Source organism: Pectinophora gossypiella, chromosome 3 (assembly GCF_024362695.1).
Source record: "Pectinophora gossypiella chromosome 3, ilPecGoss1.1, whole genome shotgun sequence".
NCBI classification, from domain to species: domain Eukaryota; kingdom Metazoa; phylum Arthropoda; class Insecta; order Lepidoptera; family Gelechiidae; genus Pectinophora; species Pectinophora gossypiella.
This window is the reverse complement of record NC_065406.1, coordinates 439,078-457,350: the sequence shown is the minus strand read 5'-3', so window position 1 is coordinate 457,350 and position 18,273 is coordinate 439,078. Positions and strand designations below refer to the sequence as shown.

Here is an 18,273-nt window from a genome sequence, read left to right as displayed (position 1 = left end):
AACCGGATAATAGATAAGCCTTTTATTAAGTTTTCTATGCCTTTTATGGTTCTACGTATGTTTACTGTTAATTGTTATTATTGTCGTTATCATCATCCTAGCGTTATCCTGTTTCGCACGGGATCCGCTTACTTAACGATTTATACATATACAGATACCTGACGATTTGACAGGTCCAGTTTTTACAGAAGCGACTGTCTGTCTGACCTTCAAACCCGCGAAGGAAAGACCACCCCAATACAGGTTAGGTCACATACCTCCAAAACGCATTTTTCGGGAATGTGGGTTTCAAGTTTACGCGGTTATTATCATAATTAAAACACATAATAACGGGTTATACCTACTCCACTCCAATCTCATCAGTCTTCCCGTGATCGTGGCACTTGCAACAGTGTCGAAATATCGGGAGTCTCATATCCCTGATTTAAGGGATGGTGTTGTAGTTAAACTTTTTAGATTAATGTCAAAAGTATATGATGTTTTGTGTTTTCCTGCGATTTGTACGTAGAACGTCAGTTCCTTACTTCATTACAATAAACAAGAAGTCGAAGTCTTATTTAATGTAATGCAGTGTATCAAACCTGTACGGCACTGCGTTCACCACTTGTTCTGCGCACCGTCCCGACACGTTTGTTTACAGTTTTCACTCTCTATATTTTTCTCGCGAGTGAAAATTCCGCGGCTCATTATCCGCGTGTGAGCGTCGAGTTTTTGCGCGCAGGCGCACGCGCACGCGCACGGAGCACAATATGGCTGACACATAACGAGATTACTGGATCATGCCAACTTCTTGCGCGGGAGTTTTTAATCCGTGATTAGTAAATGACGCGAGAAACGGGTGACGATTGTGTTGTGTCATTTAATCATTTTATTAGCATCTGACACGGCACGTTGGATGCTGCGGGTTCGTTATTAGTAACAAACACTTGTCACAATAAAAAAAGAAGTATGATTGATGTGAGTCGAGGCTGTTGATGGTGATGACAATGAGCTTTGCAAGTATTGCTTAATTAATTTCATCAGCTCTATTTGGAAAACGAAGTGTCGTTTTCGTAACTTGAATTCATTATTCTTTTTAAGACGCCGTTTTTTGACGAGATAAAGAAGATTTGCCGTGAATGGCATTCACTACTTAGCCAAACAAATGAGGAGATAGATACATACTTATCTAAGCACACATGAAGTCTTAAATCAGCTTTTTAAATCACTGTTGGAAAGGGCATGGATCTAAAACATAGCTGGCGAAGAGTCGCTGTGTATGAATGTATATACAATACTGGCAACCCCTTCGCGGATACAGGCGCGATTCTATGTTGTTGCATTGGAAAAGACCTTCCTTCGTAGAACGAGGTTACCCTAGGTCAGTTTATAAACAGTTCGATTGAATGATATAATTGTTTCTATTCACTCCTAGTCGCGATAGACACCACAACACTCATACGCCAAGGCTGATTAAAAAACAGTCTAAGGCTGCTCGTCCAGCGTCCACTGGACAGGAATTGAAATTGAAGCGAGTGGAACGTCAGAATTTCAAAATAAGTAATGCAATCTCGGTAGGCCTCGGGTTCGAATCTCAGTGGGGATTCAAAATAAGTATACCACAAAAATCATTACCCGAGCCCTAGTTTGGTCAGGACATTGCTGGCTGATCACTCGATTGTCCGAAGGGAAGGTGATCCGTGCTTCGGAAGGCACGTTAAGCCTTTGTTCCCGGTTGCTAGTTATTGGTGTAAGAGTGTAGTCTCAATAATAACCCTGACACCAGGATTATTTTTTACCTCTGATAGGTTTGCTTGGCCCCAGACTTGCCCGAAGGCATTGACGAGGCCTAAGATGGCGCGAGCTCGCCCATAAGGTGCGTGTTCACTCTGGCTTTGAAAGCACCCGGGTTATATGCATTCGGAAATACAGAAGACAGCAGAGAATTCCATTCCTTAGCAGTGCGCATAATGAAGGATGAGTTCGGTAATCCTCCACCACAAGAGAGAATGTACTATATTACTATCCTCATAAAACGCAATATCGCGTCTTCTTCTAGTCTTGAAGACTGCTACCGCAAAGCTGATTGGCCGCCTGTATAGCTGATATGACTGAGGATATAAGTGTTCAGTGGACGCTCAGCTTAACTATGAAGATGTACAGGACACTTGACGAATGTTTGCCGCTACCAAGGCGACGTAACCACAAACACTCCATTATAGGTGTTTGATCAGTGAAACAGCCATTTAATAGTTACTAATAGTAAGTTAATTTTATTGTTCACAATATAATCGGTTGATATACAAGTATACTGTTTACCTTCCTCTCGAAGAATATCGCCTTGTGATAAAATAAAAAATCCTAAGCATCGGTAGAATTATTTCATGCCTTCATCGTTGTAAAGATTGGCTGAACAGAATGATTACCATCATCATCTCAATAGGGGAGGATCCCCTCAGCGCTCCCCATTAGTCCGGCCAAATTTAAAAAAGACATTGTTTAAATGTGTGTCATTTAATTATATAATAGAAGAAAGAAGTTGGAAGGACCATGTGACCGCGAAACGCTAGCCATAAAAATAAAGCAAATATTTCATACTTTGCACTCTACACATTCACAAACTTTACGACACACAGAGCTGTGCGATAGTATATTAAAAGGTCATCTTGTACATTATAATCTACAGGGCATAATATCAAATATCGACTCTCATGCAAGGAATTCCTTATCACAAGAAAGCTAAAAACCGGTCGGCTAAAAAATAAAAAATATGATCGGCTATCAATCAAAAAAATACTTTTGTATGCAGTTACGAAAAGTGACACCATTCCAGCCTACCGCATAAAATAAACATTGTCTTTAAAACATTCTTACATAAGATCACAAAATCTTTTAAGGGGCAATGTATACGTTTTTACAATAAGATTCCCATTGACATTCAGAATTTGTCTTTCAACTGTTTTAAGACAGTAGTTAAACAGAAACTTTACAAAAAAGATTATTATGAAGTTAGTGATTATTTAGAAGATATGAATGCATGGAATTAACTGTCTGAGAACTGCTATAAGGCAGCTAAATTACTCAATTATATAACAATATTTCATGTTTATTTTTTTTTTTTAAAGAACATCTAGGGCCCTTCTTGCACCTTCTTGCTTACGTTTTTCTTGCAGCTTCTTTTCCCCGGCTATACAGGTTGTGAGAAGCTGCAATAGTTTTAGGCGGATGAGACGTTCGTTATGTAAAAATTGACGATTCAAACTGTAACTATGTTACCTACTGAATAAAGATATTTTTGAATTTGAATTTATCTACTCAGCCTGTATCCACCCCCTGCTGGGTATATGCCTCCTTTCACGCCATCCTTTCCGGTCCTGTTCAAGTCTCAACCATTGCTTTCCAGCATACCTCACAATGTCATCCGACCACCGGGCTGGTGGTCTGCCTCGATATCGCATAGCATCCCGTCAGCTATGTTTAATATATACTTATCAATAATTTATATCTATTACCACATGAAACGGGTAATCCCCCAACTCGATAGTTCCAAGTAGCTACCTACTTAAGACGAGCATACATTAACAATAATAATAAAATAAGATAAATAATTAAACATTATAATAAAAGTGTGACTTCAGAATGGAATAATTTTATCTACTAGCTAAATAATGACTAAAGGTTTCTTCTATACTTATTACCTATTTACCCGACTGCGCCGAAATTATTATTTATTTTGTTCAGATCATCTGAAACAGGCATTATTATTCTGATCAAAATAAAGAGGAGCAATGTAGGTAGCAACATAATTCTATACGTATGTGATCCAAATATCAATAAACATTTATTTTTACATATGCCTCAGCCATTGCATTATATTTTTGGTTAACCCTTTCACGGGCAGAGACCATGGGACATTAATGGTTCATAATAGATAGTATTACACCTTGGAGTCGGAACGTCATTAGACGTTCAAAAGTAATTCGAAAATATTTATTTTTCAAAATTGGCTTACAAAGTTAGCGCTTTTTGAACGTCAAAAACTAAATTACATATTATGTAACTAGCTGTAAAACTACTACCACATCAGAATCTGTAACGCTGAGGGAAAGACGTGGCTAGAAAACCTCCCAGCACAGGGCCCTAGTACTACTGTTTCATGTTTTCCTTTCTTTTTTATATCCAGTTTGTATTACATAATTTATAAAATTAAATACAATAGTATTCCAATTACAGTCGGTGGAGGGAAAGTGAAAAATAAAGAGTTTATGTGACTTGTTTTGTCCTTGAAAGTGTTAATTAAGTACCCCGAGTGGTGAGAAAATTAATACAGCGCCATCTATATTGGGTGGGGACGTAGCGTGGAGCGTCCCTCAGTCAAAACGAAAGAAGAAACATAAAGGAGGGCCTAGACGGCATTATAGTTGGTGTGTCGGCTGACAACATACTGTATGTAACCATTACCTACCCTACAACTAACCAGTTGTCCAGATAGAACTAAAAATATATGAGAAAAAAACGCTAGACCAGTCTTCCTGTGCTAATCGATGCCAATTACAACTAATGCATAAACTAAATTCGCGTAACTGCTTACATACGCTCGGTGCATGCGATTATTCAAATGGTCTTCTTCTTTTATCGTGTGGATTGTGAAGTGGAGTACCAATCTCATCAACCCTGGTGTCAGGGTTACTATTGAGCCGCCAAAGGCCCCTAACATGGCTCACGTAACGAGTAAGTAGTTACATCATTAAGCAGTAACCGAGACCAACGGCTTAACGGGCCTTTCGAAGCACGGGTCATCTTACTGACAATCTGGTGATCAGCCAGTAATGTCCTAACCAAACTAGGGACCACAAAGTATTTTTTGTGATAAGTCCCCACGGGAAATCGAACCTGGGACCACCGGATCGTGAGCCTAACGCTCAACCACTGGACCACGGAGGTCGTCGTTTATTCAAATGGTAAATGTCACTCAAAAGAAAAAAAGAAAGCATAGACTACTATAGACTTATGTTCAGTGCGGCCAAGTAGTTAATGCTAAATGCGACTTCGAAAAAAATCTAGGTATGTTTAAGGTTGCTGAGGTCGTTCATCTACCTCTCAGCCCCTTTGTTGCCCTAGGCACCACTGGAGTGGGAGATTTTTCTTTCCCATGACACTATAGTAGTGTGACTACCTAACTACCTACTATTTTTATTTAATGTCAATTGAGACGATGTGCCAGTAATCTGTTACTATCAGGTTTATCATATTCTTTTTAAAACTTCATTCGAATCAGGGGTAGTACATGCACCTCAAGATGAACTGAGTACCTCCGCCTCACCGAGCTTTCTGTTAGACCAACGTGATAGGTGATGAGTCGTATCGCCGTAATGGTCGAGCCAACTGTGTTTAAATTCTAATAAACCTGGTAACCCTTTGCATCTGGAAACTCAATGATTTTCACATAATCACATTACTTGTTTATTTTATTTCATATTTCAATCAATCAATCGATCAATAATACAAAAAATAATAATAATAATAGATTATAATAAAATAATAATAAAAAGATAAAAAAGATAAGATTTTAATAAAATAATAATAATATTTCATATTTATAATTGCTATTTTTTTTCTGTTTCAGGTAAGTGTGGTCGTTTTACACAATTGCCGGATATTAATGTCGGTAAGTAATTAAAGAACATCTCTTCAAAAACAATTACTGTACATAACATAAATCAAACATCACCACAATCGTTCAACAGTGTAATTGAGAACCGTTAATAGTCTTGGTTTCTGCTGTAACTACCTGAAAAACTACACAAGTCCTACATACGAGTAAAAGAGTAAAATAATGGTGTCGATTCGGATAACCACCAACTTAATTTGACAGGACTAAAACTAGCTGCATCTCTTTCTTGCACGTGTTGTAAATGAAGGACGGCAACACTATGAGAGCTGTCAAACTGAAATTTAGCTAAATTTGGCACCATTATGATACTCACCCCCGCCCGCGTTTTAAGATCAGCCCCGATAAATGGGAGGACCTGGCCAGTGACCGGAATAAGTGGAGGACGTCTTTGGCCGATGGGTGCAAAGCACACGATAAAACCTGGTTCCAGACTCTAGCCGACAAGCGCGAGAGGCGACACAGAAGTGAGAGGAGCGATTTACCACCTGTACCATCTAATAACCCTCAACTACAATGCCAGTCGTGCGGCCGCTACTGTCGCTCTCGCATTGGACTTTACAGCCATTTTAAAAGCTGCCACAGAAACGCTGTTTGAATCATCTGATAAAGATGTAAAGGCCTGAGATGATGATACTCACCACCAGCTTTCAATGATAGTCCAAGCTATCTGAAGATACAATACTTAAGTACAATACATTGAAGAACATACCTACACTTTGCAATTTCGCAAGCACAGTACGCGAATTAGCAGTTTTGCCGGTGTGTGCGCGCACGCATCTGTGTGCGGCGCAGGCGCAGCGAACAGCGTAACCTTGAATCCGTCCAACGACTGCACTTGTGCGCGAGGCCGCGATCATACCTTATCTCAGAGATGTTTTTCTAATTGGAGTTTTTTTTTTCTAGTTGATAAGACTAAGCGAATTGTTATCGTAATAAGTACCTATAGCAAGCGTGACAATGATTGTGAGTGTGTGGTCAATATTTACTTTAATTACGATTCATTTTTACGTTATTTTTAGCATTGGAAAAGGTTTAAATGCTATAACAGGCATTATATTACTTTTTAGTTTTGTTAAAGTTAAGCTTAAAAAAGTTAAAATGTCTAATAATCTTCCAATTAGATCGCCTCAGCGTGACCTATATAGAAATATTCGATATGTTTTCTTATATTTGCAATCATCTCGCACAGTATTCGAACGCGCCCTAACCCGCGACACCTCGCATCTCGTCCATCCTTCTCCCTCTGCCACGTTCTGCTGCACTCTACTCGTCTCACTCGCACTCGCAGATAATTGCGCCCGCGCAGGAAGCCCGGAGAGATTGATGATCTAAGCACTGAATCGATCGGATACATACTTGTTCTTATTGGCAAGCTCTCGCAAGTTCCGCTGGGTTTTTTTACCGCATTTATTATTAGAGGAATAATCTTATTAAGACACGACGAATTTATTAAAAACATCATAGAAGGAAAGAGAGGAAGGGAAGACCAAGAAGAGCTTACATGGAACAGATTAAAGAAAAGGTTAACGTCGTGTCTTATAGGGAAGTCAAGGAATTGGCCTTTGATAGACTGGAATGGAAAATGCTACAACGACAAGAGCGTGGCTCTTAAATTGATGATGATGAATCTTATTAGAATCGTTTTTAAATAGATAAAGAGGCAATTTCTAGATGAGGACAGCTGTCCAATTCGGCAGACAATTCATACAAATGTTAACGATTGCGTAAATCTGATCGTATTGTAAAAAACAAATCGCGCGATGGCGCCACCGTCGCACGATTTGTTTTTTTAAATACGATCAGATTTACGCAATCGCCAACATTTGTATGACTTTTTACCGCGAAGGAGCATTAAGCCGTTGTTATTTAGCAGGGAAAGGCGCGATGGAGAAAAAAAAATACAACAAGGGAGTTCAACGGAGATTATTCTGTTAACGAGAGTACTAGAGTGAATTAGATAAAATATTTCTTTGGTACTGGTAAAGGTAACAATGCCCAAGGGAGGGTTGGAAAGAGAAGGCCTTTGCCCAGCAGTGGTACATAAATTAGGCTACTTATAGAAAAAAAACTGGTAAAGGGGCTTTTTCTTTTACAAAAATCTCGTTTTTACCGCGTGTCGCCTTGCCCCGTGCGTGCGAGCGAGACAGATAGGTTTCTAACTCACGGCTTAAATAGACCAAAGTGCCCCTCGGGTTGGTGCGGGACGGAGAGTGTCCCTATACGGAGATTCATCTATGATCGGAGTAAAGAAAAAATCTATGCTGCGTAGAGGAGGGATATCCTCAAACACTTTTTCTAATGAAATGTCTATGATAAAATGATATAAGTATTCGGTGGATAAGAAAATGACAAGTATAACTTAAAGTAAAATTAGGAGGTGTCTGCAGGAATCAGGGCCAATATAATATGTAAAGAAAAAACATTATAAGCTCACCACTATGTTCTCTCTGTTTCTCACTCTATTTTTCTATTTGTTTTGGTTTTTTTTTCTGTGTATTTATCGATTTCCGTGTGATTTCTGTCCTGTGTTAAATGTAATGCACCTGTCTGTCTGTGTCTGTGGTGTCCGGAAGTAATAAATGTTTCTTTCTTTCTTTCTCAATTATAGCCATTTAAGTTCGGGGCTGCGGTAGTACAGTCATGAGCAATATAATGTACCCACTTTAGGACTCTGTCGCACTAACACATTTGACATTTAGTGAGACTTATAGTTCAATTTGTCTAAAAAGTTAATGTGACATGGTACCAAAGTGTATACATATTAATGCTCGTGACCGTACGCAGTTAAAAGAAGTTGTTGAAATTATAATAATTTATTTGCACACGACACACGCATATTACGTACATTCGGGCGGCGTTACAAGAAGAGAGAGAGCTTCAAGTTGCCACAATAAAAAATAATATTTCATTGTTAGTGTTGCCTACAATTTTCAAACATAATACTAAAAGACCTAATTCTAAAACCAATTTTCCAGAAAATCTATTTCATTAAGTAGCAAACAGGCTTTCCTTTCCAATTTCCCGTTCAAACACCAATATAGATTCCATGAATTTGGTTCTAATTATTATTATAATAATCATATATTTCATATAAAAATACGAGCTACTCGAGCGAAGATTCACAAGAAGCTATCGTCGCAAGGAACATAGGTGGTTAGGTAGGTTTTGTTTTTAAATAAAGAATAGAAATCAGAAATCATTTATTCGCTTAGATTAGATAGTACAGAGTCGCAATATGGTATAAGTCAGTGTTACTGAATCTCTATCCTACTAATTATTATTAGCATGCAAATATCAAAAGTACAGGCTCGCGTTTGACCACAATCTCACCTTTATAAGTGACGATGTGGTCTAGGGTGGATCACGCTTACCTAGCAAATGCCTATTCACTCTAGCGTTGAAAACTCCCAGATTACAACGATTTGGATAATCAGACAACGGCAAAAATGTAGATGCGAAACGTTTAGTGCGGATTGGTGGTATATTCACAACATAAGGATGAAATAGCCGCCGACGCATGGGACTTCTAACTTATAACAATGGGGAAAACTAGTCCTCATTCTGAGTAAGAAATAATAGTTAAGTAATAATAATTAATCGATCTGTGAGCAAACAGGTGGATTTCTGTGATACCTAATTATTTTATTTAGTTATACAGAGACGTAGTAGCAGAGTTGGTAGAAGGCTTGCTCTCACTTTGAGGTCGCAGGTTCGAATCCAGCACAGGCCTAAACCAATGATTGTCGAATCTGACAGAGTTTTAGAATTCATGTTTGGATATAAGTAAAGGAAAACATCGTGAGGAAACCCTCATTCTCAAGAAATGCATTTTCGGAGGTATGTGACCTGGGGTTGGAAGGGAAAGGCAGTCGCTTCGATAAAAAACCGGACCTATCAAATCTTCAGGTTAGGTAAGCGGTCCCTGTGGAAAACTGGATCTTCATGCGATGAATCCCTAACTACTCCAATTGGGGATATAGGCGTATACCTGAATAAAGTTTTTTATTATTATTATTATTATTATGATGCTGGTCCATTAGGAGGAATATGGATATTTCATTGACTATTTAATTGCAATTGTTATTAACCAGTTCCATCACGTCACTAACTTAAGAGCCGCGCTCTTGTCGGTGTAGCATTCTCCATTCTTGTCTACCAAAGGACAATTCTTTCACTTCCTTATAAGACACGACGTTCACCTTCTCTTTAATCTGTTTCATGGGAGCTCTTAACAGCAACAACCTCTTTCTCTCTTAACTAGTTCCAGTTGCTGTAATTCCTTAATTGCCATGTATCGCCATCTAGCAGCCAAGAATCGCAGTATTCCCACCCCATTTTAAAACGGTCTCCTAAATTTCCTTGTCCACTGTTCCCTATTGTACAATGTGTGATAAAATAACTCTAGACTAAAAGCTAATCCAGGTCAGACAGTAAAACTGGTTCATATGTGATTTCCGCGGGGACCGCCTTTAGTGTGGACCATAATGAGCAGGACACGGTCGCGTGTTCGGGTATGCGAATGTTAGTCGGAAAATTTGGTCTGTAACAGTTTTTAACACTTTCAAGGGCAGAACGTCTAATGACGTTCCGATTCCACGGTGTCATACTATCTGTTATCAACCATCAATGACCCATGGTCTCTGCCCGTGAAAGCGTTAACTGAAATCTTGTTCTTCTTCTTATCGTGTGGGTTGTGAGGTGGAATACCAACCTCATCAACCCAAACAGGGTTATTATTGGGCCGTCAAATGCCCTTGACATGGCTCATGTGACGATTACTCACTTACATCAGTAACTAGTAACCGAGGCCTTCCGCAGCATGGATCATCTTATTTTCGGACAATGACGTGATCAGCCTGTAATGTCCTAACCAAACTAGGGATCACAAAGTGATTTTTGTGACTTGTCCCCACCGGGTTTCGAACTTGGACCTCCAGATCGTTAGCCTAACGCTCTAACCACTAGACCACGGAGGCTGTTCATCAATAAATTAGTAATAAAAATAACAGATCTTATTAGAATATCACAATATTTATAAGTAATGTGTAATTACGTAAGTGAGGGCAGGGCGAATGTCCGCCCGATGATCACAGATACGATAACGTGACCCGCGCGACATCCGATGCCTGTGCGCAGCTTACAGCCCAATAAAACAATAACAAACATCCTCAAGCTCTTATCATCTCAGTGCCAACCCTAAAGGGATCCTTTTAGGGTTGGCAGCGAGGAGATATGTGCTAGACAAGTGAAGGTTGCACTTGCGGTTTTTTTAGGCACAGAACTATCTAACTAAATATATATCTCTATCTCTCTTATTGCTTTAGAGCAATAAGGCCGCCCAATTTATACTGTATCCATGTGTTATGTCTGGTTGTTAAAATTAAGTTCTGATGTGATTTGATTTGAACTATCCTTTTAATGTCTGTGCAAACGGACGATTATCATTATAGCTTTTAAACTTAAAAGCCATGCTCTTGTCGGTGTAGCATTCTCCATGCTACTTTTTTAGGAAAATATAGGGCAGTGGTTTCCTTCTTGCCTTCCGCCCCGCAGTGACGGGAGTGGGAGCTCTCAGATTCCAGGTTACAGTCCCTGTGACTTGCCCCGTCCGTCCTGCATTGCCTTACCGATGACTCCCATCTCCACCTCTGCTACCGTTGAGGTGGAGCAAACGGACCACATATAATTATCATTTTGATACCTAAAGTGTCACGTTTATCTGATTCTGTCGTTTCGCTATCATCACCCTTGACATTCGAGAGAATGACGAACAAAATGTAAGACTATTTTTTTTTATTATATTTATTTTAACTACTTACTTAATTTCGCCTCAAAGACATTGTTCATGAATATAAAGATAAAAAAATATAGAATGGATAGAAATAGGATCGAAGCAAATGGGATTCCATAGTCTCTGCTTACCCCGGTGGGAAATAGGCGTATTTTATGTATGAATGTATGTATAAAGATAAAAAGCGTATTTATAAATAAATAGATAATATTCTTATAAAGTCGACAATCATTATATGGCGCTAACATCAAACTCAAAAAAAATTCTCTTCAGTGGGGAACATAGTTACAGTTTGAAACATATTTTTTTACATAATCGGTAAATTATTTTAGTAGCTAAAATAAAATTATATCTTTGAACTTGACCCTATTTTACATTTATAATTATTATCTGTGGCGGGTTAATCAACTGTACTGCACACCATGGTATAAGAAGACCAGGTATGCCCAAAACTGACAGCTAGCATTTCAAGGTTAGCCCAGCTGACGTCATCCAACCCTGCGTTGCCATTTGGTGAAAAATAAATTACCCACGTCCAATGTTTTTAATTTACTTTGGAAGGAAATGTTTTACTTTTAGTAAAAGATTCACGTACAGTTTTAATGACTTTTATATATGTGACAAATAAAAGTAATTAAATACATTAGTCAGTTGCTTATTATTAGGTATTTTGTGTGTACTATTTATATAAGTAGGTATATATGCTAGGTTATGTATATAGGTTAGGTATATATTATATTTGTAAGTATGTTATATATTTATTTGCATGTATTTGTTGTTAAGTTGTATGCATAGTTTGTACCCGCAATCTTTCAATTATTATTTTTTTTACCTTTTTCCTCACCTTATGGTTGTCTGGAAGAAATCGCTTTAAGCGATAAGGCCGCCATTTGCCATGTACTTAGTTAAGAGACTTTTTGTAATTATTTCTTTTTATTTTGTTGCAATAAAGTGTATTTGTATTGTATTGTATTGTATTAGTCAGTAATTCACTTTATCTTCAATAATAAATTTTACATCCTTAAAACGATGGAGATACCAATTTTATTGAATGGTAACACTAACGTCATCAATGGGCTAGCAATGGCGGCTTGTCATGGGATTGAGCGTACCTGGTCTTCTTACACCATGCTGTACACTATATCCGCACACGCTATATCCCGGAACTCGCGTATTCCCATTAATGATCTTACCAATTAAACAATTGCAACATCCCGCCATACACACACACACACACACACACATACACACACACACAGAAGCACGCCGCGCATTACACAAACAAGATTTCCTCATTCCACTTGTAAATATCCGTAAAACAACCAAAATTATCTTAGACCAACCAACGAGTGACATTGGCTCTACATTCGTAGGTACCCTATCTATTTACGACCACTTAAACTTGACCTGCGGCTGTTAAGCTAGCTCCTCTGTTATCTAGTGTATGTGTCCGCCCGCGCGGGCGACCGCAGCTCAGGCTAAGCTGGCAGAGTCACTGTGTCACGTGGTCGGCGCTCGCGCAACATTTGTAAAGTCGGTCAATGCCCCGGCGTTAGATAAAAAACACAAATTGTTTACGCGGTTTGTTACGCAAAACGGAGATATGGCATTAGTGATTGTCTCAAGCGTTCCGGTTTATTGATACTCTTTATATAAAAATCATGTTTTTGAATGTTTAATGGTTTTGTTAAAAGTTTTTGTGTAATATCGGTAGGTATATCTCGACCGAGTAGTTATACCCAATACCTATGTCTATGTATTATACACAATCGTTATAAAATTATTTTACCGCAACACCTGCAAAAAAAATTACGAGTCACCTACCTATTAGATGTTTCTAACGCCTTCAAAAGAAACCTGTCAAAGAAATTGTTTGTAAAATTACCACCTTGATTGAGTTTGGTACTGCCAATAATAGTGATAAAACATTTTCAGCAAAATTTTCCTTAAAATTCAGTTAATTAAAAACAAACAAGCGACCTACAAGCTCCGGCAGTCACACCGGCAATATATTTAATTAACAAGCTGGAGTTAGTGAAAACCTGTTAGGTAACTCGGAAAATGAAGGAAAGCTCCGAGACGAAAGTGGAAAAAGCTCGCACACACTCACACGCCGCACACTGTTTCAAAACCGAGGCGCGCGCGAGTGTGCGCGCCGCACGCACACAGCGCCGCGGCATGAAAACGAAAGTGGCCGACGCGCGCCGAACATTGCCGAAGCGAGCTCACCGAGTCAGTGGAACTCATCGCGAGAAACTGGGACATCAGTCCGCAATTCAACGCGAACGCCGGCGGACGCGACGCGCGTGACGACACTACATTACGCTATATGACATAACTGGAGTGATTATGGTGTTTGTGTAAAAAAATTGACAATGATGGCAGTGGAAGCGAGACCGGCGAGCGCCGGGCTGGAGGCGCGCCGGTCGCCGATGTCCGATCGTAGGGCTCTCAGTGCCGACTCCGAGCCGCGCACCTTGGCTGCTAGGAAGGTGTACCCTGAGGAGTTGTCTCCTAAACCGGAGGAGGACGAAGTTGAGATGGACAATGATAATGAAGCGCCGTTGGACTTGACAGTGCACACTAGGAAGGAGATATCGGTGCGCGATTTCGCTCGGCACTCGTTTGCCGACCCGGCGGACTATGTGCGGGCGCAGGTGATCCTGCGGCAGTCGCGGGAGTACCTGGCGGCGCGGGACTCCGGCACCGAGTCCGACGACTCCGCCGGCAGGCTCAGCCCCTCCGACGACGCCACCGGCAAGGCCTACAAGAAGTCTCTCATCAAAAGATACAGTAAGTCAACTTTACCGGCTCTCTTTCACCGGCAAAGTTTAAAGTTCTCAAACTCTTAGAAACTCCTCGTTTGGCCAAGGATGGAAACTACAAAAGCCGGTCAAGAGCTCCTTAAATTGTCTATGTTTAGATTTTACATTTTCTTCAAGTATGCTAACTGGATGGTAATTAAACGGAATTTCAGCGATGCTGCAAACTATTCTCGTTTGCTGTAATTTCAATTCTTACGTTCCGCTTTGAAACTTGCAATGAGAAAATAAAAACATACCTAACTACAATTTGAAAAAGGCTTCAGAAATCAGAAAATTAATGAACTTTAGACTTTCAAGGTTTTTAAGTATTTTTTTAGAGCAAAAGAAATTGGATTTGTGTTTATACCTACATTCTCACACATATTATTTACTATTTTAACATATATTGAGTTAGAGTTGGAATTACCATTAAACCTTTAAATAGGCTAATTGTAATTTGTAGTAAAGTAGACTTTATGAAAATCGCCTCTGAACGAAAGTGAACGCTTGCTACGAGCTACGAGCGTAACGGCGCTACGGACACGCTACGCTGCCTTCGGAATCCTTTCATTACAAAATTATAACTGCTTCTTTTTGCTTTTAATGTAATGTTGTCTTTTTTTAATTTTCGGTATTGCTTTTAAGTATTCTTGTTTTGGATAAAAAACGTCATATAATATTTTATTAGTATTCTGTTAATTGCATACTTTAATGTACCTATATGAATATGTTTTTAGAAAAAAATGTTTGGTAAAAATTGAGGTTGGTATTCCACCTCACAACCCACACGATAAAAAGAAGAATGTTAGATCAGTGTCAAGTCTAAAAATCTTTTTCTGGACATTAAAAATGGAAAGTAACAGTAACTCTTATTACTTGTATATGTATGTAGTATATAATAAATAGCCAATATACGTCCCACTGCTGGGCACAGGCCTCCTCTCCATCAACCGGAGAGGGTATGGAGCATACTCCACCACGCTGCTCCACTGCGGGTTGGTGGAGATATGTAGTATATATAGTCATTATAATAATCGCAATTTTGATTGTAAAGTAACATGCATGGTACTTAGGAAAAAACAAAAATGAATGACCACTAGTTGATGGCTAGACAACCGTCGGCAGATGTTATGTCTATCTCACTTCAGTGTCGATATTTTGATGGAATCGTCACAGAATTGAGTGTAAACCGTATAGTATACTCACAAATATAGTAAACAAGATAATGTGCGTGCGCGCCGCACAATACGCTATTGTTTCGGAAAAGAATGCAGCCGTTTCAGATTTAGAACATCTTTCCAACGAGTTTTTTTTAAATCGGGAAAATTTGGTTTAGGCCAACATGCCGCTTATAAAAAAAATGATCTTTTTTTAAAAGGTACGATATCGTAAACAAAAAAGTTTAACTTACATTTCGTGATTAGTTACCAAAAAAAACTCTCTTTTTCAACATTCGAAGGTAAATTCTAAGTTTTGTTCCCTAGGCTACGAATCTTGTATATGTATAGCTCAGAAAACATGCAACTTATTAATTTAAAAGAATTGTGTAAAAACTCAATTGTAAGCTAGACGGAGGGAAGATGCTTCATATTCCATTTACTCGTCAGACATCTCCGCGTTGTCAACTGGAATTTTATACTTTATTCTCTGATTATTTTACAGAGAAATAATAAAAAAAATCTATGAGAATTATAATAATTCCAGTGATTTCAATACATAGGAAATATAGACATATCCTACCTACATTTATGAGTTTGAATTCATATTTGGAACTTTGGAATAATTGATATCACGTGGTATTCAGGATTTGTGCCCGGTTAATGTTTTCTTTTTCTTATCGTGTGGGTTGTGAGGTAGAATACCAATCTGTGTGGTTCATGTCAATAATCATATATATCTGTACATAATTAACTATATGATCATCATCCCAACACCATACATAAACAGCCTATATACGTCCCACTGCTGGGCACAGGCCTCTCCTCAATCAACCGGAAGGGATATGGAGCATACTCCACCACGCTGCTCCACTGCGAGTTGGTGAAGGTATTTTTACGGCTAATAGCCGGGACCAACAGCTTAACGTGCCCTCCGAAGCACGGAATCATCTTACTTTGTCAGACAATCAGGTGATTCAAGCCTGAAAAGTCCTTACCAAACAAAGGACAGTCTCACAAAGTGATTTCGACCATGTTCCCATCGGGAATCGAACCCGGACCTCCAGATCGAGAGCCTGACGCTCTAACCACTAGACCACAAAGGCTGTTAACATCCCAACACCATACTTCATCATTACTAAGAGATGTGTCTACCCACGGTCTTAGCCGACTAGCCGATTCCTCAGTCAATTTACCAACAACTTTGAAGGAAAATACTGTTTCGGAAATTGAAAACAGCTGATACTTTATTTACATCATAAACACAACAGTTACATACAGAACAAAAATAGACTTTAATTGGAAATATACACAAAACTATGAAGAACGTGCGCATGATACATACAATTAGCTATTTATTAGGTACACACATGTTACATGTGCCATGTCAGCCTTTAGCGGCTCGATAGTAACCCTGGCGCGAGGGTTGATGAAGTCGGTCATTAACCTCTCAGTCTCAACCCACACAAAAGAAGTTTTTTTTATTTATGACTGTAACATTATAGCAATGAGTATTTGATGCGAAATAGATATATTTATTTTCGTGCTGACTGTTCTGATTGTCGTAAATGTAATTTAAACTATAGGTTTGGCCATATCGTTAATGCAGGCGGTGTCGTTAAAAATACGAATAGTCGATTAATTTCTTAGTTTCAAAATTATGTACCTATTCGATATGAAAAATTGTACAATTACATTGATTCATCGATTATAATGTCAATCAAGTTTTAAATATAATTGACACCAGCGCCACTACCGGTGAATAATGTTACTAATTTTACGATATGATTGCCAAAGTTTGGCCATATCATGAAGTAATCATGCATTTAGTTGCTCATATCGTTAAACGTTTTGTGCTCATTGGCCAACGTGTGAATTTCTATTTCATGAAATATGACTATTTCGTGAAATGATCGAGCACATAATGAAATGATCAGTTCTAAGATCTGGCCACGACATATGTATGTACAAATCAAATATGTCAGTGTAAAAGTTGCATTGTGTAGACAATAATCGCGCACGTTGCAGTTCCGAGTGCAGTAACACACATCGTGACCATTGACACAACGCGGAAACAAAGCACAGTTTTGTGTAAAATAATTTTGCATTCCCGACACAAGTTTGACCCGGTCAGCGTTGCCGGGTGAACAGAATTAAACTCTTTATTGCAAACATTAAATTAACGACAAAAAAAATAAATTAATATTATTATTATTATTATTAATAGCCCTCAACGTCCCACTGCAAATAAATAAATAAAAAAAAAAAACAAAAAAGACATCGCTTGCCTTCCGCCCCGCAGTAAGTTACTCTGTATAACGCGTGTGGGATGGCGCAAAGAGTAGTCTATTTCAAATCCGTACTAGGACTCCTGCAAATATGCAAACCTACCAAAATATTGTTTTAATCAAACTAATAGTCTGTTTCGCCACAACAAGCATAACATATCATTACACCCGTATTCCAAAAGGGTTAGATAGAGGTGTATAGAATATACACCCAATCCTCGTCAAAAGCGCCAATAAAATATAACAGCTACGAAGCTTAATAAAAGGGCTTATTACACCTTCCTAATCGACAGGCTAGATGCGTCAAGTCACTGGTGGTTACCATGGTCACTCCCCACCAACTACCGTTTGCCGATCAGATCGTGTAGTCATTTGCTATTAGCAAAGTCGGCGGGACGTAACCATGGTAACCACGATCTCGAGCGAGTTGGTGACGAGTAACCATGGTAACCAACCTGATTAAAACACTAATAACGGGTACTTACCGCGTACAAATACATAAACAAGCGGCAAAAAAGAGGGTAGACAGATATGTCTGCCCGTAGAAAGTTATGGATCTATCTACTCCACTCCAATCTCA

At 38.9% G+C, this 18,273-nt stretch overlaps 1 protein-coding gene across 3 annotated transcripts in view; it reads left to right on the top strand.

Moving 5' to 3' along the window:
- Positions 1-18,273, top strand: part of LOC126382221 (ecdysone-induced protein 74EF) — a 275,974-nt gene that overhangs the window by 203,723 nt on the left and 53,978 nt on the right. The window contains exon 1 of one of the 3 annotated variants that reach the window (XM_050032003.1): positions 13,701-14,237. The exons of the other annotated variants lie outside the window; for them this stretch is intronic. Coding sequence (XP_049887960.1) covers positions 13,820-14,237 — 418 coding nt within the window. The 5' untranslated portion in view covers positions 13,701-13,819. Of the gene's footprint in view, positions 1-13,700; positions 14,238-18,273 lie in introns of those variants that run through there. 3 annotated transcript variants of the gene reach the window in all.